This window comes from Mauremys reevesii, linkage group 1 (assembly GCF_016161935.1).
Source record: "Mauremys reevesii isolate NIE-2019 linkage group 1, ASM1616193v1, whole genome shotgun sequence".
In the NCBI taxonomy this organism is placed as follows: domain Eukaryota; kingdom Metazoa; phylum Chordata; order Testudines; family Geoemydidae; genus Mauremys; species Mauremys reevesii.
In genome coordinates, this window is record NC_052623.1 from 352,935,797 (window position 1) to 352,961,491 (window position 25,695).

The 25,695-nt window shown below is 43.5% G+C and overlaps 1 protein-coding gene across 4 annotated transcripts in view; it reads left to right on the top strand.

Annotated features, from left to right (window-relative positions):
• Positions 1–25,695, top strand: part of EXOC4 (exocyst complex component 4) — a 584,936-nt gene that overhangs the window by 452,992 nt on the left and 106,249 nt on the right. For all 4 annotated transcript variants that reach the window (XM_039519698.1, XM_039519696.1, XM_039519697.1 and 1 more), the window contains exon 12: positions 24,506–24,642. In XM_039519698.1, the coding sequence (XP_039375632.1) occupies positions 24,506–24,642 (137 nt within the window). The remainder of the gene's footprint in view (positions 1–24,505; positions 24,643–25,695) is intronic.

The window sequence follows — 25,695 nt, forward strand, 5'->3', positions numbered from 1 at the left end:
AAGGCAAGAGTATGTCTTGTATGGTTTGGCACCCTGCTAATTAACACAGTAGTGGCACAGCATTCCCAAAACTCGTCATCTGAGCTCTGGCACGGAGGTGGTTAAATGAGCCAGACTAATGACCTGAATGCGCTATTCCAGGATCTAGGACTGATCATAGACTAGGTTGCTTTGTGTCAGTGGCTGTTGTTGAGGACAGAAAATTACAGACCATAAATGCATCACATATTTTATATAGGATGTCACTTGTTTCTTAACACAAACACCCTGCCAGAGATCTGGCACAGTTAGTGAGTAAACCAGAGAAGACACTATATCCACACCTTTCCCCAGCTAGGATGGCATATGCACATGCATTTATCTTGATCCAGATTCTGATACCATTACACACATTGAGAAGCACCTTATTTTGCAAATGGTCCCACAATGGGATCACGTATGGAGTGATGTGCTATTCAACATGAGTAAGGTTTGCTGAATCTGGCCATTTGTATATATGTGCAAGAGAAAATACCATTTAAATATTGCACCCAGCCCATAAATCCTACAGTCTCCTAGGGAGAGGTAGTAATTACTATGAGACCTGGTGGCTTCTTCTGTACCATTTCTCGATCTTAAGAGCTATGTTCGTTGAATCAGAACAGGAGCACCATGTGGTTTATGTAACCAAGCACCACTAACTGATGCAGCTTGAATACAGGCTATGAGATAGTCAGAGCAAACTGTTGTCGACTTTTTTCACAAAATAATCCAGTAAGTAAATGCAAGGAAAGTCATGATCTGCTTGGTTGTTCGATGTGTAGAACACCAGACTACATGTGTTGAGTAATTTCCCCTTCATATTTGTTCAGCCCCAAAACCAACACACAAGTTTTTCTCCCCTTCCGTGGCTTTTTGGTGGATTGTTAGGATGTTAAAAATCCATCTGGTATGTTGTGAACCAAGGGATGGCCATTTTGTGCTAGTATTGCTCCCTGAACCATCAGCAAGTATAGCTGATTAGAAACACAGTCACCACTGACTTGCCGTTGTCCTAGCTGCAGGAAATGCAAAAAGTCAACAAAGGATATAACCTGCATCCTGAAATCAGATTACTCTGATGGGCCGCATGCAGGCCGTAGGTAGCCCACCACTAGTATAAACGGTAAAAAGTCTATATGAATTTTATGTTCTGTGGCCTGTTTATGTAGGAGGTGACACTAGAGTCAAAATGATCCTTTCTGGACTTAAAAATCTATGAAGCTATGAATTAAATGCAGACAGCTTTAACTAGGGTGACCAGACGTCCCGACAAAATCGGGACTGTCCCGATTTTGAGGCGTTTGTTCCGCATCCTGACCAGAGTACGGTTGGGACGCCATTTGTCCCAATATTTTGTTTCCTGGTCTTCGGCGGCAATTCGGTGGAGAATCCTTCAGTCGCAGACGGTCTTCGGTGGCATTTCGGCGGCGGGTGCTTCTGTCTTTGGCGGCAAGGTTTATTACCCCCGCCGAAATACCGCCGAAGACCGTCCGTGACTGAAGGGCTCTCTGCCAAATTGCCACCAAACTCCCGAACAGGTGAGTGTAAACCCACTCCCCCTGAGGTGGTCCCGATATTTTCCCCTTAACATCTGGTCACCCTAGCTTTAACACCTGAATATGTCACAAGACTAAGGGAATTTGGGTTGGTATTTTTTGTAATACAGGTTTTTTCTTTTTACACTAAGTACTGTACAGCCCTGCTCACTGCTGTAACCTCTCTGTTTACTTACTAACTAAATTGTGCATGGAAAGGGCAGAGAAAGCATTGCTGATTACATTCAGAAGAGCTCTGTCCAGTGCTGGTCAGAACATGTTTTGTTGAAACCAAAACATTTCACAGCCCTGTTTGTTTTGACAACATGTTCATAAGGAAGGGAGAGGGGTGGGGAGACAGACTCTCACACTGTATAGCCTCACAAATAGGTCACTGGTCTGGGGTATGGGAGCCTCAGATGCACAAACTGCTCTGAATCAAGCAGACGCCCACCCACTACGCTTCGGTCCGAAAACCGACATTTTGACACAATTCCGTTTTTGTGAAAACGTATGCAAGGTTTTGGTTTTGATTCAGTGCAGAACAAGAACAAATTCTGAAACCTCAAAAGTTTCAGCAAAATGGAATTGTCATCCTCCAGTCAGCTCGACGATTGTCTTTGTTTGCGGGCACTGGGGTGTAAATGAAGATCAACATAAACATGTAGAACCCAACTGCTCCTACCTGAGGGCGACTCTCCAGGAGATGTTAGTTGTTGATGGCCCATTAGTCATAGCTGTCAATGATAATCTCCAGGCCCTACTCTGACAGGACCAGACTCTGTGTGGCAACATGTTATAACTGGAATAATTATAATAAGAGATTGGCAAAAGTGTAACTGTCTGCTGAGTTATAGATCTCTATCCAGAGAATACAGCTGATGTTTGGCTTTTGAAAAGTGTATTGGGGTATTTTTATACTTGTTTTCCTTTCTCTCCTCTCAGACATCCTCATTTTAAAGAAAGACTACTGCAGATTTGCCCTGAGCTATTGTAATCGCTCTTTTGTTACTTGCTTTTTTATAAACTAATTAAGACTACTTGCACAAAGCCATTTTTCGAGTGGTTGCCATTAAAAAAATATCAACATATACCTCCTATGGTGATTAAATGTACTGTGGTCTTTATTTTTTAATCAAAATACAGAAAACATCACAGAAATGTCTCAGTAAAAGATATCATGTCACCCACCTTGTTTCTCTAATATCCTGGGACCAACACGGCTGTAACTACACTGCAGATGCCAATGCTGATATTTTGTAGTGGCTCCCACTGTAATTTGAATCCATTTTAACCATCCCAGGACCCTCTTAGAATCATAGAATATCAGGGTTGGAAGAGACCTCAGAAGGTCATCTAGTCCAACCCCCTGCTCAAAGCACGACCAATCCCCAACTAAATCATCCCAGCCAGGGCTTCATCAAGCCTGATCATAAAATCCTCTAAGGAAGGAGATTCCACCACCTCCCTAAGTAACCCATTCCAGTGCTTCACCACCCTCCTAGTGAAAAAGTTTTCCTAATATCCAACCTAAACCTCCCCCCACTGCAACTTGAGACCGTTATTCCTTGTTCTGTCATCTGCTACCACTGAGAACAGTCTAGATCCATCCTCTTTGGAACCCCCTTTCAGGTAGTTGAAAGCAGCTATCAAATCCCCCCTCATTCTTCTCTTCTGCAGACTAAACAATCCCAGTTCCCTCAGCCCCTCCTCATAAGTCATGTGCTCCAGTCCCCTAATCGTTTTTGTTGCCCTCCGCTGGACTCTTTCCAATTTTTCCACATCCTTCTTGTAGTGTGGGGCCCAAAACTGGACACAGTACTCCAGATGAGGCCTCACCAATGTCGAATAGAGGGGAATGATCACGTCCCTCGATCTGCTGACAATGTTCCTACTTATTCAGCCCAAAATGCCGTTAGTCTTCTTGGCAACTATGGCACACTGTTGACTCGTGTATGGCTCTGCTCTATCCCCGTTCCCTCAGAGGGAGTCCTTCACGTGTGGAAACTTCAAAGCACTGAACAGAATTAGAGGCATATTTGGGTTAATGAAGATTAAGAAGCTTGATGGACAGAAAATTGAAACACCCAGCTGTAAGGTGAAGTCTGAGTGACCTGTGCCTCTAGGGTCCATCCAGCCTACCTCACTAGTGACTTTATCCTCACTTGTCCACCCAAGAGTATTCATTTACAAATGACTCTTTAAAATAAGATAACTGACAATCTCTCCAAACTCTGACAAATGATCTCTGTTAATTTAGGTGAGGTGGCTTCTTACTGACCTTGAAACTCAGCTGGGCTAATTTCTATAGCTGTGTGGAACTGATAGATTCTTTTTTTGCCATTTTGTTTCAGATGATCTTGCACCCTCTGAATTTCAATTAGCTTCAGGTTGAAGCTGGATCATAGTCATTCTATAGCTGTCTAGGCCTTTGTATTGATGCCTGTCTGGGTGCATGAATCTCACAAGCTGGTAGCCATTTTTTGCCCCAGGCCCCGTAGCGACACATTCCAGTTTTCCTTCACTTCCCTCTCTTAGTTTGATTACACCATTAAAAAATGAAGCACTGAGCATGTGCTAAGTAGTAGTATCCTTGTGACTCTTGTGTGTGTGTGTTGTATGCATGGTTAATTGTTCAGTATGCTCTCCTTTTTCTTGCAGTTAAACATTAGGTTGAGCGTCTTCCATTTTGTTCATTGGGCCTGGTTGTGGCTGGTCCTGTGCTTGGAGGGAGAGGGGAAGCAAGGAGCCTTCTCCTTGAGTACATCCATGCACAAGAGCCAAGAGGAAGGATGGCCTTGTGTTTAAGGCACTGGACTGGGACTCAGGGAAACTTGGGTTCAATCCCTGGCTCTGCCATAGATTCTCTTTGTGACCTGGGGCAAGGCATTTAGTCTCTCTGTGTCTTGGTCCCCCATCCATACATAGGGGATAACGGCACTGCCCAATCTCAAAGAAGTGTTCTGAGGATAAACTGTAAATACATGAGAGGAGCTCAGATACCGCATTCATGGAGCCATATAAAACTCTGAATCAACCAAGACTTTTGCACTCCCTGAGTACAAAGATGAACACTACCCTGCCTCCATCAGGTGTTCTAGCTGTACAGGGTACAGTGAACTGACAGGGCCATCAGCCAGCTTGTGTCGAGTGCATGTTTCACCATTCCAAAAGGTGTCTAAAATTTGTGTATTTTCTCACTGGTGTCACAAAACAGGCCAGGATTTAAAGCCATGGGCTGGCCCTTTTGTAGACTGGCGTGATGCTTCAGGGGCGAGCTGCACCCGTGATCTCTTCCCCAGTCTCTCGTGGGCACTGTTTCCAAGGGATGGGCCTTTCTACTTCTCTTTCCCTCCAGAATGTAATTCTGCCATTCACCCGACGTTCTGACTGAATCACCAGCCTTACAACACCCCTATTTCCACTGTGCTGCCATGGTTACAGAGCGAGTCGTCCTGTGCGGTCCCACTAGTGCTGACACGCTTCTCTACCTTCACTTGTCTCTGGATGGAACTCCTGTCTCACTCTTGTACTGGGACCCAGGGTAGCAGCTACCGTGTTTCCAATCATGTTAACACATCAGGCTCAACTGTCTTCGGCACCTACAATACGCTTCCCTCCGGCAGCCAGAGGCATGCGCCGGGGGTGGGGGGGGCAAGCAGGGGCAGGGAAGACAGAAGCACTGAGACAGGGGAGACAGAATTCTTCCAGCCCTGGGGCCCTGGCAAGGGGCGCAAAACTTCTCCTGCTCCTGGGCTGCAGCGGGGAGAGCGAGAACTCCTCTCCCTGGGGCTGTGGCAGGGAGAGTGAATTAAAGTGACTCAGAATAGCTCCTTCCAAACAAGCATATTGAGTATTCACCCAAAGGTGCACAGCAAGCACATCAAGGGTTAAAACCCCAGAAGGTCTGCATGCCTAGGTCTTGCCTAAAGATCATTGCTTCTCTCAAAGGTTAGGCAAACCTAGCTGCCTCAGACGCATCCTGCAGGGCCTGTCTCAGACCAGCTGACCCTTCTGTGTTCTCTGCCTCTTTGTGTCTCTCCATCAGCATTTCTTCCCCTGAGCAGCTGCTGGAGACTCAGTGAACTGAGGTTCAGACTCCAAACACTTGCAAAATAAGCCCTAATGGATTGAAAAGTGAGGGATAAAAGTGCAAGCTATGGTTTATTATTTTCTTTTCTTTATTTTGGGTTACAGGGTGTTATCTAATTTGAAAGTGTAAACCCCAAGGTTGTGTCTTTGTCTGTTTTCTGTGTAACTTGTATATGTTTGCTTTCCCTTGCTGTTTCATCTTTGAATCTCTGATTTTTCTATTAAAAAAAAAACCTCAAAACACATTTTCTTTATTTTTATTTCAAGCAGCAGGTCTCTGGTCTGCAAACTGTGTGATGTGTGCACGCCAAAGCAAGCTGGTATCTGGAAGGGGAGGCTGGTTTCATGCCTTCGGGGTGACGAACCAGAGGGGAGTGGGTCGGAGTGTTTGGTAGATAAGTACTCAGGGAGGACGTATTTGAGGAGACTCAGGACTGGAAGGGCTGTTGGCATCACCCTGCAAAGAGTAATTAGGCTAACGGGAGCCACAGGGAGACCTTTATGCTTACTGTCTGGCTACCGGTGTCTGGGGTCTGAGCCAGACCTGCACAGCACAAAGCCCTCAGTGTTACAGGGCAGGTGGTAAGAGAACCCCTTACTGGTCTGGGTGATCCCCAAAACATCACATTGGCATTAAATCAGTTGATTTAACAGCTCATTTGGGTGGTTTAAACCTTCTGTTCTCCCTTTGGGGCATCTGGACCCTGATTGTCACACCCCTTCCTTTCTAGCTAGGGATTTGTTACTGGTTTAGTGTCCTTTTGATCTTATGGTCCCAGCCCTGAAAAACAGACTGGCTACCTGGCTGGAGACAGGTAGGTTGACACTTCGCAATTAATAGCCCACCCAATGTTCTTTTTAAGGACCCTTGAAGTATTTTGCGCAGGGATATTTCATCTCTAGTCATTGATTTGCTTCCTCTTTGTTCTTCATAACAGCCTTTTAAATTCAATTCCCGGTAGACAAAGGGAAGACTATCAAGCCTGTAAACTGAGGTACATGTAGTAGTTATAAAAAAATATGGGCTATCTCCCTCGTTCTCCATTACTGAGATACCAGTATAAAAACACACGTTTTAAAGAGCCTCGCTGCACTCCCAGAATTTATGTCCTGCCTCTTAACATCATTAATTTCATGGGCCATATTCAATTTGTGCCATGCTGCTGCGTGATAATGATGTTGTAAAGCAGATATTACAAAAGAGAAAGAAGCCTGCCACTCATTAGATGGAAAATAAATAGTTTAATTGCCTTGAGTTTGCCTCTAAATTGGAAAACAGTGGTGTAAAATCCTAAAAAGAGCCACTTCCGCTGAGGAGAATGTTCGGCGAGGTTAAAAAGGCAAGGTAACGGCTCCCGAGCTCCTGGAGCCATGAACTATATGTGACACAACTGAGACATGAGGCCTCTCAGTACTACCCTGCACAAATACGTATCGATTAATAAAGGAAGAACACGGCTTGTGCTTGCACTTTTGAGTGATATACAGTTATGCAACAGTAAAGAGGGGACATTAAGGGTAAAAGCTAATGACTTTTCTTGTGTATGTAACACAGTAAAACCAGCATGAGCCTAAAGCTATTTCATCACGTTGCTAATGTCCCTGACAATATTCACTTGGTAGGAGGGAATGAATGAAAATCCATTTAGAGGAGTAAATTAAAATACCTTAAAAAATGTCTTTAATAATAGTCAGCAGAACTCAGCAATATCATAAAAGTGAGAAATTGAGAGAGCCTATTAGGTTATCCAGTCCATTTCCCTGCAGGAGCAGCAGTGTTCCTTATACAGTCACTAGAGTATCATTCGGTCTATTATTATTTATTTGCACTAATGTAGTGCCTGGGAGCCATAGCCATAGACTGGGACCCCGTTGTGCTAGGTGCTGTACAAACACAGAACAAAAAGACAGTTCCTGCCCCAAAGAGCTTAGAATCAAAGTATAAGACAAAAGACAACTGATGGAAACAGGTAGATTGATAAGGGAGTATAAGGAAACAATGCAACAGTATTGGGCAGCATGATCAATAGTGGTCTTAGCACACCAGCAGCCTAACCATTACCAAGTTTTTTTAGGCATCCCAGCAAAGGAGAGTTTTAAGGAAGGATTTGAAGGGAGATAATGAATTGGTTTTGCTGGTGTCTACAGGGAGCTTCTCTCAAGAGTGAGGGGCAGGATGGGAGAAAGCATGAAGGGGCTTGTTTGAAAATTTACCAGGTGGGTGGTGGAGGCTGGCCTCATGGGCTGATTGGAAGTCAAAGTCAACCTTGTGCTACTCAAGTATCAGAGGGGTAGCCGTGTTAGTCTGGATCTGTAAAAGCAACAAAGAATCCTGTGGCACCTTATAGACTAACAGACGTTTTGCAGCAAACGTCTGTTAGTCTATAAGGTGCCACAGGATTCTTTGTTGCTTGTGCTACTCAGTGAGAGATGATAAGTAGGGTGGGTTTTAGGCCATGAAGGGCCTAGGAAGTGAACACAAGTAGTTTGTTTGGTATGACAGAAAAGAGGGACCTAGTGGAAGGATGCAAAGAGAAGGGTGACATGCTCATAATGATGCCTAGGAAAATGACCCTTACAGCCGCAGAATTCTGAATGAATATGATTTAAATGTCCCAAATGAAGTATGTCCACCACTTCCCCTGGGAGAGTATTCCACAACCTAAGAACAGACTGCTCTGTCAGAAAGTTTCCCCTGGCATTCAGCCTAAATTTTCCCTTTCTAAATGTCTTATGTGCATATTTCATGTTTGTGTTGTGCGAGAGAATGCAGGAAAATTACTCCGAGAACCTTAACTTTGGCATTTAATCGCTGTGCGTGTGTGCCTGCGTGTTTTTTAAAGGAAAAAGATGAAATCACCAGTGTCTCTACTGATTTCCCTGAGTATGTCCATAGTTGCATAGCCAGAATATTAGGGAGTTATGCATCTCTTAGCAGACCCAAGTATGGGCTATGCAGATATTTTGGGCAGGCCCCATTTGGGTCTAGTCATCCATTTGGATCTAAACAGTTTTAGACCTCTTTTCTATGTGATTTATAGCAGTCTGTTCTCAGAATCACTAGTTCACCTTCTCTGTAGCAGTGTGGTCTTTCCTGATGATCCATCTTGGAGAGCAATGGAGCCCAGTGGGTTTCAGAGGGAGAATACTGTCCACTCTCCCAATGATATGGTAGGACACTTGCTTCTTTTGTCCTCAACCTTCCAAACAGTGTCTCCAAAACACCTATGTCTCAGTTCCATGGTGTACGGGTGACCAGTAATTGGTGAAACATGGCTACAGTGCTAGAGGTCATATTCTTGTTCTGAGTTGGATCGGGTGCAATACTGCCATAGTTGAGGTAAATGCGGGTGATTGAGCTTGGTACACAAAGGAGGGGGCTGGTGGCAAGGCACTCTCCAGGAGGGCCCCTTTACTATGTTCCCCTGGCTTTAATGTAGCCCATGTCCTTCCGGGCACGCTGACAAGTCCGTCTCTTTGAGCGGGTGGTGGTGGAGGGCTGAGGCTGTTGAAAGTGGGATTTCTGTCTGGTGGGAAAATGAGGTGGAGGTTTGGAGGGATTAAACCATTTTGGTCTAGTGAATCCTGATTTGTTCAGTTGTGGGATGGGGAGGAAGAGGTGTTTCTGCTGCTTATAGTTGATTTCTATTTCATAATTGTGTCTTTAAATGTATATCGTGGGCATCCTTTGGAGTTTGTTAGATTTAAAATCAAAGTAAATTCGCATATTTTTAGGCCAGAAGGGACCATTATGATCATCTAGTCTGACCTCCTGCATAACAGTGTAGAGCAGCAGTTCTCAAACTTTAGTAACCTGAGGACCCCCCTTTTGATTTAGAATTTTGCTGCGGACCTCCAAACCCCCAGCTCAGTCCCAGGCCACGCCACCCCTTCCCCCAAGGCCCCACCCCTGTCCCACCTCTTTCCACCCCCCACTCCACCCCTGCCCCTCCTCTTCCCTGCCTCTTTCCACCCCCTCCCCTGAGCACCCCATCCCTCCTCCTCACCACTCCCTCCCAGCGCCTCCTGCATGCCAGGGAAGAGCTGTTCCCCAGTGTGCAGAAGGCGCTGGGAGGGAGGGGGAGGAGTTGATTAGTGGGCCCGCAGACCCCCTAGACCCCCAGCTTGAGAAATGCTGGTCTAGAGAACATCACCCAGTAATTTCTGCCTCAAGCCCATATAGCATATCTTTCAAAAAGACATCAAGTCTTGAGTGAAAGATGTCAAGTCGTGGGGAATACACCACATCCCTAGGTAAGTTGTTCCAATGGTTAATTGTCAGTGTTAAAAATGTGCACCTGATTTCTAGTCTGAACTTGTTTAGCTTCAGCTTCCAGCCATTGGATCTCATTTTCTGCTAGATTAAAGAGTTTTTAAATAAAATAAAAGAACGTTAAACTTATGCCGTAGCAACTCAGGAGGCCAAGTGGAGTTTCTCTGTATATACTGGTATATGTGAAAGAAAGCACAGAGTCAAATATGGTAAAAATCTTAAAGGAATCAAACTGTACCATAGAATCTCTGTGGATAGAAATTCCATGCTCTAATTATAAGAATATAGCAACAGGAATATAATACTGACCACCTGACCAGGATGGTGATGGTGACTGTGAAATGCTCAGTGAGAAAATAGATGCTGCAAAAGTAGAAAACTCACTAATAATGGAGGATTTCAGCTATCCCCATATTGACTGGGTACATGTCACATCAGGAAAGGAGTCAGAGATGAAAGACACCTTTAATGACTGCTTTTTGAAGCAGTTAGTCCTGGAATTAAAAGGGAAGAGGCAATTCTTGATTTAGTCCTAAACGGCACAAAGGATCTGGTGGAAGAGGTGAGTGTATCTGAACCAGTTGGTAATAGCGACCATAATGTAATTAAATTTAACATCCTTGTGGGGGCGAAATAGCAAAGAAACCCACCACCATAGCATTTAACTTCAGAAAGGGGAACTACACAAAAATGAGGAAACTAGTTAAACGGAAGTTAATAGGAACAGTCACAAGAGTGAAATGCCTGAAAGCTGCGTGTAAATTTTTTAATAACACCGTAATAGAGGTTCAAATTAAATGTATACCCCAAATTAAAAAAACACTAAGAGAACCAAAAAAACGCCATGGTGGCTAAACAGCAGAGTAAAAGAGGTGTTTAGAGGAAAAAGGCATCCTTTAAAAATTGGAAGTCAAATCCTACTAAGGATTAATAGATGGAATGGGTTATCTAGGGAGGTGGTGGAATCTCCATCCTTAGAGGTTTTTAAGGCCTTGCTTGACAAAGCCCTGGCTGGGATGATTTAGTTGGGGATTGGTCCTGCTTTGAGCAGGGGGTTGGACTAGATGACCTCCTGAGGTCTCTTCCAATCCTAATCTTCTAGGAGCAAAATATAAAGGAGCATAAACTCTGGCAAGTCAAGTGTAAAAGTATAATTAGGCAAGCTAAAAAATAATTTGAACAGCAACTAGCCAAAGACTCAAAAACTAATAGCAAAAAAACGAAGTACATCAAGAGCAGGAAGCCTGCTAAACAGTCAGTGGTGCCACTGGATAATTGAGATGCTAAAGGAGCACTCATGGAAGATCAGGTCATTTCTGAGAAACTAAATGAAGTCTTTGCATCAGTCTTCACTGCAGACGATGGGAGGGAGATTCCAACACCTGAGCCATTCTCTTTAGGTAACAAATCTGAGGAATTGTCCCAGATTGAAGTGTCATTGGAGGAGATTTTGGAACAAATTTATAAATTAAACATTAATAAGTCACCAGGACCAGATAGTATTCACCCAAGACTTCTGAAAGAACTCAAATGTGAAATTGCAGAATACTAACTGTGGTATGTAACCAGCCTCTGGAGGATAGCTAATGTAATGCTGATTTTTAAAAATGGCTCCAGAGGCGATCCAGGCCGATAAACCTAACTTCAATACCAGGCAAACTGGTTGAAACTATAGTAAAGAACAGAATTATCAGACACATAGATAAACACACTATGTTGGGGAAGAGTCCACACAGCTTTTGTGAAGAGAAATCATACCTCACCAATCTATTAGAATTCTTTGAGGCGGGGTCAACAAGCATGATCAAGCAGATATCATGTACTTGGACTTTCAGAAAGCCTTTGACAAAACCCTCACCAAAGGCTCTTAACTGAAGTCAGCAGTTATAGGATGAGTGGGAGGGTCTCTCATGGATCAGTAACTGATTAAAAGACAGGAAACCAAAGGTAGGAATAAATAGTCAGTTATCACAATGGAGAGAGGTAAATAGCGGGGTCCCTCAAGGATCTGTACTGGGACCAGTGATGTTCAACATATTCATAAATGATCTGGAAAATGGGGTAAACAGTGAGGAGGCAAAATTTGCAGATAATACAAAATTTCTCAAGATAGTAAAATGCAAAACTGACTGTGAAGAGTTACAAAGAGATCTCACAAAACTGAGTGACCTGGCAAGAAAATGGCAGATGAAATTCAATGATGACAAAAGCAAAATAATGCACATTGGAAAACATAATCCAACAATACATACAAAATGATTGGGTATGTATTAGCTGTTACCACTCAAGAAAGAGATCTTAGAGTCCTTCTGAATAGTTCTCTGAAAACATCTACTAAATGTGCAGTGGCAGACAAAAAAGCTAATAGAATATTAGGAACCGTTAGGAAAGGGATAGATAATAAGACAGAAAATATCATAATGACACTATATAAATCCATAGTACGCCCACACCTTGAAGACTGTGTACAGTTCTGGTCACCCCATCTCACAAAAGATAGATTAGAATTGTAAAAATTTCAAAGAAGAGCAACAAAAATAATTAGGGTTATGGAACAGTTTCCGTGTGAGGAAAGATTAAAACAACTGGGACTATTCAGTTTAGAAAAGAGACGACTAAGGGGATATGTTAGAAGTCTATAAAATCATGAATAGCGAGGAGAAAATGAATAGGGAAGAGTTATTTACCCCTTCACATAACACATGAACCAGAGGTCACCCAATGAAGGCAGCAGGTTGAAAACAAACAGAAGGAAGTACTTCTTCACTCAACACATGGCCAATCTGTGGAACCTGTTGCCAGGGGATGTTGTGAAGGCCAAAAGTATAACTGGGTTCCGAAAAGAACTGGGTACGTTCATGGAGGATTGGTCCATCAGTGACTATTAGCCACAAGGGTCGGGGACACAACCTCATGCTCTGTGTGTCCCTAAACCTCCAACTGCCAGAGGCTGAGAATGGATGACAGGGGTTGGCTATCTCGGTGGTTGCTCTGTTCTGTTCATTCCTTCTGGGGCATCTGGTACTGGCCCCTGCTGCAGGACAGGATGCTGGGTTAAATGGACCATTGGTCTGAACCAATGAGGCGCAGTTATAGAGGAGCTGAGACGTGTAGAGCATCCTTACCTCCCACTTACTTCAGTGAGGAGACAAGTGCTCAGCCCCTCACAGGATAAAGCCAATGAGTACAAAATACCACCGTAGACAGACATAACGTACTTGTGGCCAGCAAGTTCCTATATCTATTCTTGTATTTTTGGTTGGAGTTCATTTATTTTTGAGTTATGGATCAGCAAAGTTTTACACTTTCCCTAGTGGAAAAAGATGTTATTTTCCATTCACATATTATTAAAGGGAGGTGGGGGTGTGACATCTCCCAGGGTGCAATCCAGACAGTAGGACAGCTGTGCCCCCTTAATTTTCCAGTCTGGTATGTACTGTGCCCTGCATTGCTGTGTGAACTGACACTCAGCCTAGCCTCCAGCATGCAGGTCACCCCCAGACATGTACCAAATTAAACATTAATAAGTCACCAGGACCAGATAGTATTCACCCAAGACTTCTGAAAGAACTCAAATGTGAAATTGCAGAATACTAACTGTGGTATGTAACCTGTCGTTTAAATCAGCCTCTGGAGGATAGCTAATGTAATGCTGATTTTTAAAAATGGCTCCAGAGGTGATCCAGGCCGATAAACCTAACTTCAATACCAGGCAAACTGGTTGAAACTATAGTAAAGAACAGAATTATCAGACACATAGATAAACACACTATGTTGGGGAAGAGTCAACACAGCTTTTGTGAAGAGAAATCATACCTCACCAATCTATTAGAATTATTTGAGGCGGGGTCAACAAGCATGATCAAACAGATATCATGTACTTGGACTTTCAGAAAGCCTTTGACAAGACCCTCACCAAAGGCTCTTAACTGAAGTCAGCAGTCATAGGATGAGTGGGAAGGTCTCTCATGGATCAGTAACTGATTAAAAGACAGGAAACCAAAGGTAGGAATAAATAGTCAGTTATCACAATGGAGAGAGGTAAATAGCGGGGTCCCTCAAGGATCTGTACTGGGACCAGTGATGTTCAACATATTCATAAATGATCTGGAAAATGGGGTAAACAGTGAGGAGGCAAAATTTGCAGATGATACAAAATTTCTCAAGATAGTAAAATGCAAAACTGACTGTGAAGAGTTACAAAGAGATCTCACAAAACTGAGTGACCTGGCAAGAAAATGGCAGATGAAATTCAATGATGACAAAAGCAAAATAATGCACATTGGAAAACATAATCCAACAATACATACAAAATGATTGGGTATGTATTAGCTGTTACCACTCAAGAAAGAGATCTTAGAGTCCTTCTGAATAGTTCTCTGAAAACATCTACTCAATGTGCAGTGGCAGACAAAAAAGCTGATAGAATATTAGGAACCGTTAGGAAAGGGATAGATAATAAGACAGAAAATATCATAATGACACTATATAAATCCATAGTACGCCCACACCTTGAAGACTGTGTACAGTTCTGGTCACCCCATCTCACAAAAGATAGATTAGAATTGTAAAAATGTCAAAGAAGAGCAACAAAAATAATTAGGGGTATGGAACAGTTTCCGTGTGAGGAAAGATTAAAACAACTGGGACTATTCAGTTTAGAAAAGAGACGACTAAGGGGATATGTTAGAAGATTATAAAATCATGAATAGCGAGGAGAAAATGAATAGGGAAGAGTTATTTACCCCTTCACATAACACACGAACCAGAGGTCACCCAATGAAGGCAGCAGGTTGAAAACAAACAGAAGGAAGTATTTCTTCACTCAACACATGGCCAACCTGTGGAACCTGTTGCCAGGGGATGTTGTGAAGGCCAAAAGTATAACTGGGTTCCGAAAAGAACTGGGTACGTTCATGGAGGATTGGTCCATCAGTGACTATTAGCCACAAGGGTCAGGGTCACAACCTCATGCTCTGTGTGTCCCTAAACCTCCAACTGTCAGAGGCTGAGAATGGATGACAGGGGTTGGCTATCTTGGTGGTTGCTCTGTTCTGTTCATTCCTTCTGGGGCATCTGGTACTGGCCCCTGCTGCAGGACAGGATGCTGGGTTAAATGGACCATTGGTCTGAACCAATGAGGCGCAGTTATAGAGGAGCTGAGACGTGTAGAGCATCCTTACCTCCCACTTACTTCAGTGAGGAGACAAGTGCTCAGCCCCTCACAGGATAAAGCCAATGAGTACAAAATACCACCGTAGACAGACATAATGTACTTGTGGCCAGAAAGTTCCTATATCTATTCTTGTATTTTTGGTTGGAGTTCATTTATTTTTGAGTTATGGATCAGCAAAGTTTTACACTTTCCCTGGTGGAAAAAGATGTTATTTTCCATTCACATATTATTAAAGGGAGGTGGGGGTGTGACATCTCCCAGGGTGCAATCCAGACAGTAGGACAGCTGTGCCCCCTTAATTTTCCAGTCTGGTATGTACTGTGCCCTGCATTGCTGCGTGAACTGACACTCAGCCTAGCCTCCAGCATGCAGGTCACCCCCAGACATGTACCAAAGTCCTAGGCCCAGCCTCCCTTGAATTACATATAAGGTGACACCCGCATATCCCTCGTCCTAGCCTTGCCTCCCAGAAGTGTACCATCCTGTCACGTGAATATTATAATCGGATAGAGTTACATGGCATTGGTTAGACTGTTGGAACTTTGGCAAAGCGAGGGGAGGTGCTTACATGTTCATCTCTAGCAGGTTTTGAGAAAACCCTGTTCACTGTTCAAGGCTCTGGCAGCACTTGATATTTACTGGATCACAAGAGCCTGTCCAGATTTTTAGCAGCTTGACTGTTTTCTGCGACTGCCTCCCCCGCCCCAACACCAGAAAACCCAATCATGTGCTGGGAGAGCACCGCACAGCACTATAATTCACCCACCTGCCGAATAACAAACTGTTATTAATTGACAACAGAGTATCCAAATTGCAACTGGCAGCCTAACATTGCAGAGCATCACAGGTCAGAAAACAGTGGGTTTCTAGATCCCAGGTGGCAGAGTCTGGGTTGGGATGGGGAGGAGGTTGGACAGACGCAGCTTAATGTTTCAGATTGGATGCAAAGCTGTTTGCCTAAGGTACATTTTTGGCAAAGCTCACACTGCTGTTGAAACCCTGTCAGTTTGTGTAAAGTCATAATACATTCAAGGGACTCGGGGGAAATGGGGGGGGCGAGTAACTCAGAGAGAGGAAGAACAGAAATTGTGTATCTTTTGAAGGCATCTGTGATCATTTTAAAAGAGAACAATTAGGTGGGTTGTGAATATTTGGGGTTGAGCTTTTCCCATAGAAAGCATGGGAGAGACCTGTATTTGTTTCTTCTGCCCTCAGTACACTCCTGCTGGATGGAGAAATTCGTTTTCCAAAACTTGGCTTTTCCTGTACACCTGGTAAAGTTATCTGTAGCTATCAACTGAAAAGGAAGATGAGACGGATTCAGATAGCCTCCCTTCTTAATTACCATGCAGTGCTTTATTACTAGGAGTAACAATAAAAGATTACCTAAAAAAATGCACTTGAACCAAAATCTGAGCACCCTGAAATTCTGAGGAAGCTCAGATCCAGACTGGATCTTTGTCGCTGGGGAAAGGATGGTCCAGTGGGCACCAGCCTAACTCTTGGGAGACCAGAGTTCAGTTTCCTGCTCCCCCATAGACTTCCTGTGAGACTTTGGAATTAGCCTCTCTGTGCCTCAGTTTCCCATCTGTAAAATGGGAATGATAAAAATAATACTTCCCTACCTCACATGGGTGTTATAACGGTTAATTTGTTAAAGATTGTGAGGCGCTTTGAGATCTGCTGATGAAAAGCGCTATATAAGAACCAGGTATTATTATTATATTCTAAAATGGATTGAACCCAAAATCCAAGGTGAGAACACCCTTGAACCTTCAGGAAGTGCATGTACTGTTTCTGATTTGAAATGTTCGGCTGAGGCAGATATCTAATAATAGTACCAAGGACTTGATTCATCTCTGCGCTACTCCAGTTTTGCAGTGGTAAACACCATTGAAATCAGTGGAGTTATACCAGTCTAATGTGGCAGTAATGCAGTAGTGAATCAAGTGCTGACAGTCTATATCGCGCTCCATACCCTCTTCGTACTTTTGCTACAATGATGAAAATGTTGAGCAACCCATAAGCCTCCTGTTTTCAGGCAGAGTAAGCAGCTTGCAGCCTGGAAGCAGACGAGTTTCGGACCTGCTGAGCAGAGATTCTCTGTTTAAAAGACAACAGAAAAAACAAACAATGTCCCATATGCCCTGGGATTGTGTAAAAGCTTTTCATGGAAGCCTGCTCTGCCACTTAAAATGCTTACAGTTGGCACGCGGGTGTAGCGATTTGGCAGTTACCCTAGAAGAGATTTTGAGACAATATGGGATGAGCCAGCGCTGCAATATGGAGAACGGGTCCGGGGGGAATGAAGGATGGATATGCTCGGTTTTAGGATAGAGAGCCGAAAAAGATCTTTGGCAACTGTTCACATCCTACAGCCTTGCTAGAGAGAGGAAACCTTGCATGTGATTTTAGATTGGTCTAGCTACAACTTTGTCTTGCACAAAACCAAACTCCTGTGATTTAAACAGCCCCAACTTTGCTAGCATTCAGACGGATATAGACCCAGGACCGGATTTCAACAATAGCCCTTATTGTTGTATAGCAGTGAATTAAAACACCTGTGAACATTAAGAAAGTCCAGATTTGTGACTCTTCATACCCCGCTTGACCTGAATGTAGAATCAGTCTAATATCTATGTCCTCTATTGGGAGACTGTCCAGCCTGCCCTGGCAGGAGTGAATGGAGTCAGTGATTCTGAGGCCTGGTCCACACTAAAAAGGGGGTTCGAATTAGGGTACGCAAATTCAGCTACGGGAATAGCGTAGATGAATTCGAAGTACCCTAATTCGAACTACTCACCCGTCCAGACGCGGCGGGGTCGAACTCCGCGGCTCCCCTGTCGACTCCACCACCGCCGTTTGCAGTGGTGGAGTACCAGAGTCAACCGCGGCGCTTCCGGAGTTCGAACTATCGCATCTAGATCAGACGCGATAGTTCGAACTCCGTGAAGTCGAACTCACTGCGTCGACCCGCGCGGTGAGTATGGACCTGCCCTAAGTTGTTGCCACCTCATAAGGGAGCTTACTCCTCCTTCCTACTGTCCTTTGACCAGGCCCCCTTCTCTGCATTTCACCCCTGGGGCACATGAGTAACTGAGGCTGCACGGATTTGTAGGGAAGCTTGTCAGCATAATTGATTATTACATGGTGTATGCTACTGAAGACAGGTGAGGCGGCATAGAGCGGAACAAATCTGTTTGTATCATGCATTCCTGCTGGGTCAGGCCTGGGCTTCTTCCTCTGACATGTTGATGTATATGTTTGCAGCTCCTCCCTAATGAATAGTGCCCCATCATGGGTCACTGGAGCCCCCTGCTGAAAAGACCCTGTCAATGCTGTGAAGAAGAATGAATCATGTTTTTTAAAGCCTGATGTTGTGAATTTAACAGTCTTGGGCATCAAGGGGGGGCAGCTGAGAAGATGTAATTAAAAAACAAACAAAAAACCATCAATAAGGAAACACTATGTGTCAAGATGCCAATTTTTATGGAATTTAACCTTTAGTCTGCTGGGGCTTTGACATACACCAGAAACCCATAGCTGTGGATCAATAGTGGGAGAAATATGGGTTGAAAACCTTTTAATCTGTCCTGCTGTGCCTTTAATTTCAGCCTCGCTCTGCATAACACCTTAAAAACATCTGCCTTTCAGCTGTAACGTTGCTTAAAAACCAAGATATTTATTTTCCTTGTAGCCGCACCAGCCTTCACTCATCTGGCACCTTCTACTGCCAAGACATTTTAAGGTGCTTTATAAATGATTGGCAATAATTTACTAATAATCTGCACCCCTCAGAATGCCAAAGTCCTTTCCCCCCCGCCCCCTGCTGCATTTTGGAGAAGATATTGCATGTGGTGACAAGACTTCTGTGTCCCTGGTTTGTTTTTATTTTGTTTTTTCTTCTACCTACCAGCTGTTAGAAAAGAAAAACAAGAATTTGTAAATTAATGGGTGTCTAAGGGTATGTTACCAGCCATAAACTATAAAGAGGCCCCAGTTCCTGTGAAATACATTCAGGGCAGAGATTTTTCTTCTGATATTCCCTAGCTCAGAGTTTACATAAATTATAATTACAGATCTAAAATCTAAAGATGATAGGAGGGTTGGGGACCCAATGTTTTGACCTATTTTTGGTCTGTCTGCAATGTCTATGCAATGTTTTCTATAGACCCATTAAAAATATTACAATATTCTGCAGTAATAATTGAAAACATCTTTCAATAATGTGACATTAGTGTTGCTGGATCAGCGCTGTAGAATACTGTGGTATTTTTAAACGGGTATATAATGTTGGGAGTTAAGTAACCCTGGAGAATCAGACAAGCACTGTATACGCATTCTTGTCCTCATGAGTGAAGCTACAGCAACAAGCTAATGTGTCAGGCCTGGCACTCATGAACATAAGAATGGCCGTACCGGGTCAGACCAAAGGTCCATCTAGCCCAGTATCTGTCTACCGACAGTGGCCAATGCCAGGTGCTCCAGAGGGAGTGAACCTAACAGGCAATGATCAAGTGATCTCTCTCCTGCCATCCATCTCCATCCTCTGACAAACAGAGGCTAGGGACACCATTCCTTACCCATCCTGGCTAATAGCCATTTATGGATTTAACCACCATGAATTTATCCAGTTCTCTTTTAAACCCTGTTATAGTCCTAGCCTTCACAACCTCCTCAGGTAAGGAGTTCCACAGGTTGACTGTGCGCTGTGTGAAGAAGAACTTCCTTTTATTTGTTTTAAACCTGCTGCCCATTAATTTCATTTGGTGACCCCTAGTGCTTGTATTATGGGAATAAGTAAATAACTTTTCCTTATCCACTTTCTCAACATCACTCATGATTTTATATACATCTATCATATCCCCCCTTAGTCTTCTCTTTTCCAAGCTGAAGAGTCCTAGCCTCTTTAATCTTTCCTCATATGGGACCCTCTCCAAACCCCTAATCATTTTAGTTGCCCTTTTCTGAACTTTTTCATGGTTAAATCTGCAGTGACAAACCAGTGCAAACAATGCTCGCAGTTGACCCCACAGTAACAGAACAGTTCTTGTGAATGGTTCTATAGAAATAAACCAGTGTATGCAGCCAAGCCCTTATGAGTATGGTGGATAACAAAGCACTGAATACATTTATCTTTGAAGGGGGAAATAGGGAAGCAAACAAATTTCAATTTCTAGCTTCCAAAGGAGGGGCCTTGTGCAGTGGCATGACCGGAAGCACGAGTTCTAATCCTGGTTCTGTCTGACCTTGGGCAATTCTCTTAACCTTTCTACTTCAATTTCTCTATCCGTAAAATGAGGATGTTAATACTATTGGGCCTCTTTCTTATTTATATACCATTCTGGCAGTGTAAAGGTTATAACTCACCGTAAGGCTCCTTTACACTGCTGGAGGGCTATAAAGAGACTTTAAGGTAAGGGAGAATCAGGCCCCCCTTGAGGATTAATTAGCTAATGTGTGTAAAATTCTTGAAGGACTTGGCTATACTTGCAGTGGCCTGTAGGGTGTGAGCAGCTACACACCACAGTGAAAGGCAGGATGCATCCACACTGCGGGGTGTAACGATACGCGGCAGTGAAAGGCTCTGGCACGAGGGAGAGAGCCTCTCCCAGTTGCCAGAGCCCTTCAGTGTGGCAGGGAAAAGCTCCAACAGCTGGGAGGCAGAGGGACACTAAGCTGCTAAAAATAGTGGTGTAGATATGGGAGGCACTGCGTGGTCATGTAGGGTTCTGGCGTGTCTGTGCTCTACTCACCTCAGCAGTGGGGCACCATCTGCACAGCTGTTTAGTAAAAACACTATGTTAGTGGTGAATGGTGTTATTTCTTATGCTACGTCAATCGTAGCTATTGGCGAGTGATTCTTAACAGGAATTTTTTCCTCTCTTTGTTAGTCTGAAGTTTTTCAAAGCCTCCTTAATGTGCCATAAGAGCAATGCATTAAACCTGTGGCACAATGTTAAAATTCAACACCATACATGGGTTTCAAGTGGGAGGAGATTAATATTGGTCTGTGCATGAATTTCCTTGTTAGTGTGTTTTTAAAAGGCTGCATTGAAGTGTCGTGCCATAAAATTACACTGTGATCATAGCCATTTAATGTTAACAGAACCAGATGGGTTAGCAGCATCTGAGCTGTAACTCTCCAATAGTACGTGCATTGCCTTTCATTTTCTCCCACAGAGTTATGGAAGATCTTGTGCAGTCCCGGTTAACGAATCCAGCTGTATTAACGTGGACTAATGCATCCTAATTTACAGTAATCCTAGTGACAAATGCATATCGGTTAGGATTCATCCACAAAAGGTTAAAATGTTACAGAAAAAATAGCCATTACATATCCAGGGCAGTCCTTTTTCATATGGTATGTCTCCGTTTTATTAAAATCAGGGTGAGTAGCAGAGGACATCTGGAGAGACAAAAGACTCAGTTCCTGCCAAATTTGTATTTTAACTTAACTGTAAAAAGCGACAGAGTCCTGTAGCACCTTATAGCCTAACAGACGTATTGGAGCATAAGCTTTCGTGGGTGTGTTTTTAATGTTGGTGGAGAGGAGCAGTCAGCTGTCAGAAACCAGTGAGAACCATTGTTCGCGCTCTCTTTTCAATGTATACACTTTTGTTTTAAAATCATTAAATTGCTTTATGTTGTCTAAAAGTGAGAGAACAAGGGGTCATTTCATGAAACAAGTCAATGTAAATCAAACACACAGAAAATACTTCCACAGATGATGTGTGATCAGTCTATGGAGGGCACACAGGAGGATCAATCCTGAGCTGGTGTAAATTGGCATAGCTCCACTGATGTCAGTTTAACGTTGTAGCTGTTTTTTCTAAGGGAACTGGGTAATTTTATGTCATTCACTATAATAAAATTTGTAGTTATGCATTATAAGATGTGGATTGCAGATTGCCGCATGGGCCAGGAAGAAATGTTTCCTGCCAACTCTGCGTCCCTGCAACTCCTGCTTCCACCACAAGTGCCAGCTGCCACTGCTCCCATTGGCCAGGAGCCTAGCCCTGAGCCCCCTCCCACACACCCAAACGGCTGCTGCTGGCCCAGGGGCTGCCCAGCTCGAGCAGCCCCTGAGCCAGCACTAGCCGCTGCAGAAGTCGCGGAGGTCACGGAAAGTCACAGAATCCGTGACAGACTCGCAGCCTTATTCATATTACTTTAATATGATGCCTATCGTATCAAAAGGATCCCAAAGTACTGGGTGGAAGGTGTCTGTCACCCAAACACACAGCAATTTGTACAATGGTAGGGAGATGAATTTGGAGACAAAAACAATGGCCAAATCCCTATTCTTAAAAGTGCCATGGGATCTGCCCATGTTAGGATGTAGTGGCCAGGCTTGCTGAGTATCCACACTCCAGCTGAAGTCAGTGGGAGCTTGCAGGTGCTTGGCACCTCTGAAAATTAGGCCTAGAGGTTCAGTCTTGTCCATTAAAATGTATGATAGTCAGTTTATCATCTTTGGAAAGATTAATGGCTGAGTCATCCCTGCCAGGATTCAGGCCTCTAGCTCTAGAAAATCTAGGGATTTGAAAACTGATAATTAGACCAATACGTTTTATACAGTTCCTGCTTTTCCTTTTTATCAGTCCATTTTACATCACTCAGTAGTGCACAATGTTCAGTAATTCAAGTCAGTGATGGGAGTTGGTGGGTTCCTGGTGTAAGGTTGGATTCACAATACAGATTGATGACATCCAGGAAATTCAAAGTTAAGGTTGTGCTTAACCCTTTACGTTTACTTCCTTTTTTTTAACAACTTCAGAACCACAGTATTAAAAGTCCATGTGAATTCTGAACATTGGCAATGAGCACTAATTTTGGTGGCAGTTTTTACAGTGTAGTCAGTTGCCTGCTAACACCCTCATCTCATTTGATGCAGCTCATTGAAAGGTCTTTGTCTGATGATTAATTTGGGCCAATATCAACCCAATCCGATTTAAACCAGTATCCTGGAACTGAAATGCTCTTTAACCCATTGCTAGTCAATATCGTTGTGACCTTAAGACTACCCCAATGCCATATGGCACACTGTTGCCGTGATATTTACCCAAAAGGCGGCATTGTAACATATCACTGGAAAACTAGTAACTCACTGATCTTAATTTTCTTTCATGATGTCTGAAAAGAGAAGAATGAGGGGGGATTTGATAGCTGCTTTCAGCTACCTGAAGGGGAGTTCCAAAGAGGATGGATCTAGACTGTTCTCAGTGGTAGCAGATGACAGAACAAGGAATAGTGGTCTCAAGTTGCAGTGGGGGAGATCGAGGTTGGATATTAGGAAAAACTTTTTCACTAGGAGAGTGGTGAAGCACTGGAATGGGTTACCTAGGGAGGTGGTGGAATCTCCTTCCTTAGAGGTTTTTAAGGCCCAGCTTGACAAAGCCCTGGCTGGGATGATTTAGTTGGGGATTGGTCCTGCTTTGAGCAGGAGGTTGGACTAAATGACCTCCTGAGGTCCCTTCCAACCCTGATATTCTATGATTCTATGGATGGATGGATAATCCAGAAAGAACTTTATAGATGTTCTGGAAATGTATGACTGAAATGTGTTTAAACCAGGCAGGCCCAGGAGAGTTGATAAATGGGTTTTCTCCAGACAATGAAAGTGGCCAACATCTCAGACCAAGCAGGGCCAAATTCAGTGGGCTATTCATTTGTATTGGAGGTTGCAGGAAGAGATAATTTGCATTGTAAAAATCACCAGGAGGGGGAGGGACCAGCATGGCATCTACAATCAGCAGGGGAAAGGAACTTTATCTAGGAATATATTTTAGAAGGATACATTTCAAAGGCTTGCTGGACTGTAAAGAGAGGGGGAGCAAACCCCTAAATTATCCTTCACCAGAAGAGCTAAGGGTCTAGTCAGCCATGCTGGAGGAAAGACTGGTGAAAAAAACATCTTTGAACAAAGGGCGCTAGTTTGTTAAGCTAGACTGAAGTCTTACTTTTGTTTTTTTGCAACTATTTCAATCCTTATACTTGATATCACTTAAATCTGTGTCATTTTGTTCATAAACTTGTTTTACTTTTACCATGAACCAAATGCATGCTTTGATTGAAATAGAAGGTGTGTTAAGTGCAGTTAATGTCATAAGCTCTTGTGAACTGTCTCTTTAAAGGAGCGGCAAAGTTGATAAGGTTTTGTAGGTACTACAGTCAGAGGGGCTGAGCACTGCAGATGGACGTCTCCGCAGAACTCAGGAATTGGGGGGGCACTGATTGTTCAATGCTAGGCAAGGTTTGGGCTGGCAGAGTCCTGAAGAGTTTGCTGGCAAGCCAGATTGTGTCACCCATCCCTTCCATGATCTGTGGTTCTCTTGCCTATTCTCCGCCTCCTCTTCCATTTGTTGTATGGAAAAATGCAGTGTCATCATGCTCTTTCTTTTCCAGAGTACAGTAATTGTGGAGAAGACAGTACAGGACCTCATGAACCTGATGCATGACCTGAGTGCTTATTCAGATCAGTTCCTCAACATGGTGTGTGTGAAGCTCCAGGACTACAAGGATACCTGCACTACTGCCTACAGGTACAGCCTAGCCCGGGGAACCAGACTCTCCTATACAATAAGGAGAATGAGTCCTACCTCACAAAATTGTTGGGGAGGATTAAGATGAAAGATGTGTAGGTCTGAAGTGTTATTTTATTTCAGTATGTGCAGGATGGAGTTACTTCCTCCAGGAAAGCTTGTCTGCTTGGTTAGTGGGTGGGAGAGAAATCTGAGATAATAGCCATCCAAGAGGCTGGGAAGACCCAGTGACTTCTCACACCCATATGCATACTTTCCAAAAACACCAATGCAGGTGGTTGGTAGAATCAAGAGAGACATGTCCTTGTTCCTAATCAGAGAGATGGAGATTGGGGAAAGAAGGGTGGAAAATGTGTGATCTCCATAACCATCTGATCACATCAGCTCTGTTATGCTTGGCGACATGCAGTGAGAAAACAAGTTGAATCCTTTCATATTACGCGTTCTCCAGATATATAGGATAAGATTTATAAAGCCAGCTGGTTTCAGTGCCCAATTACTATTCATTTTAATGAATCTGGGCATCCAAGTCCCCTAAACAGCTTTGAAATCCGTGGCTATAATATATGTACACAGTATACACAGGATTTTATTTAATATTAAAAACATTTAACATTTCTATAGCACCATTTTCTCCAAAGGATCCTAAAGTGCTTTACATACAGGACTGAATTCATCCATCCTTAAAGAGCAGCCTCTTCTGGGGCTGAAGTCTAACAGCACCACCACGTGGGAACCTAGGCTAGGAAATAAAGGATGTGCTAGTGGTTAGTGTGCTAGCCTGGGACTCAGGGGACTCTGGTTTAATTCCCTTCTCTGCCACCAACTTCCACTGTGACCTTGGGCAAGTGGCTTAGTCTCCCTGTGTCTCGGTTCCCCCATCTGTAAAATGGGAATAAAAGCTTCACAGGGGTGTTGTGAGGATAAAAACACTGAAGACTATGAAGTGCTCAGGTACTATGGTAATAGGGCCATATTAGTACCAAATATAGCACCTTTTAAGAGCTAATTGAAGCTGGTGGTAGCAGGAAAAGTAGTAAAATCCCTTTGCGT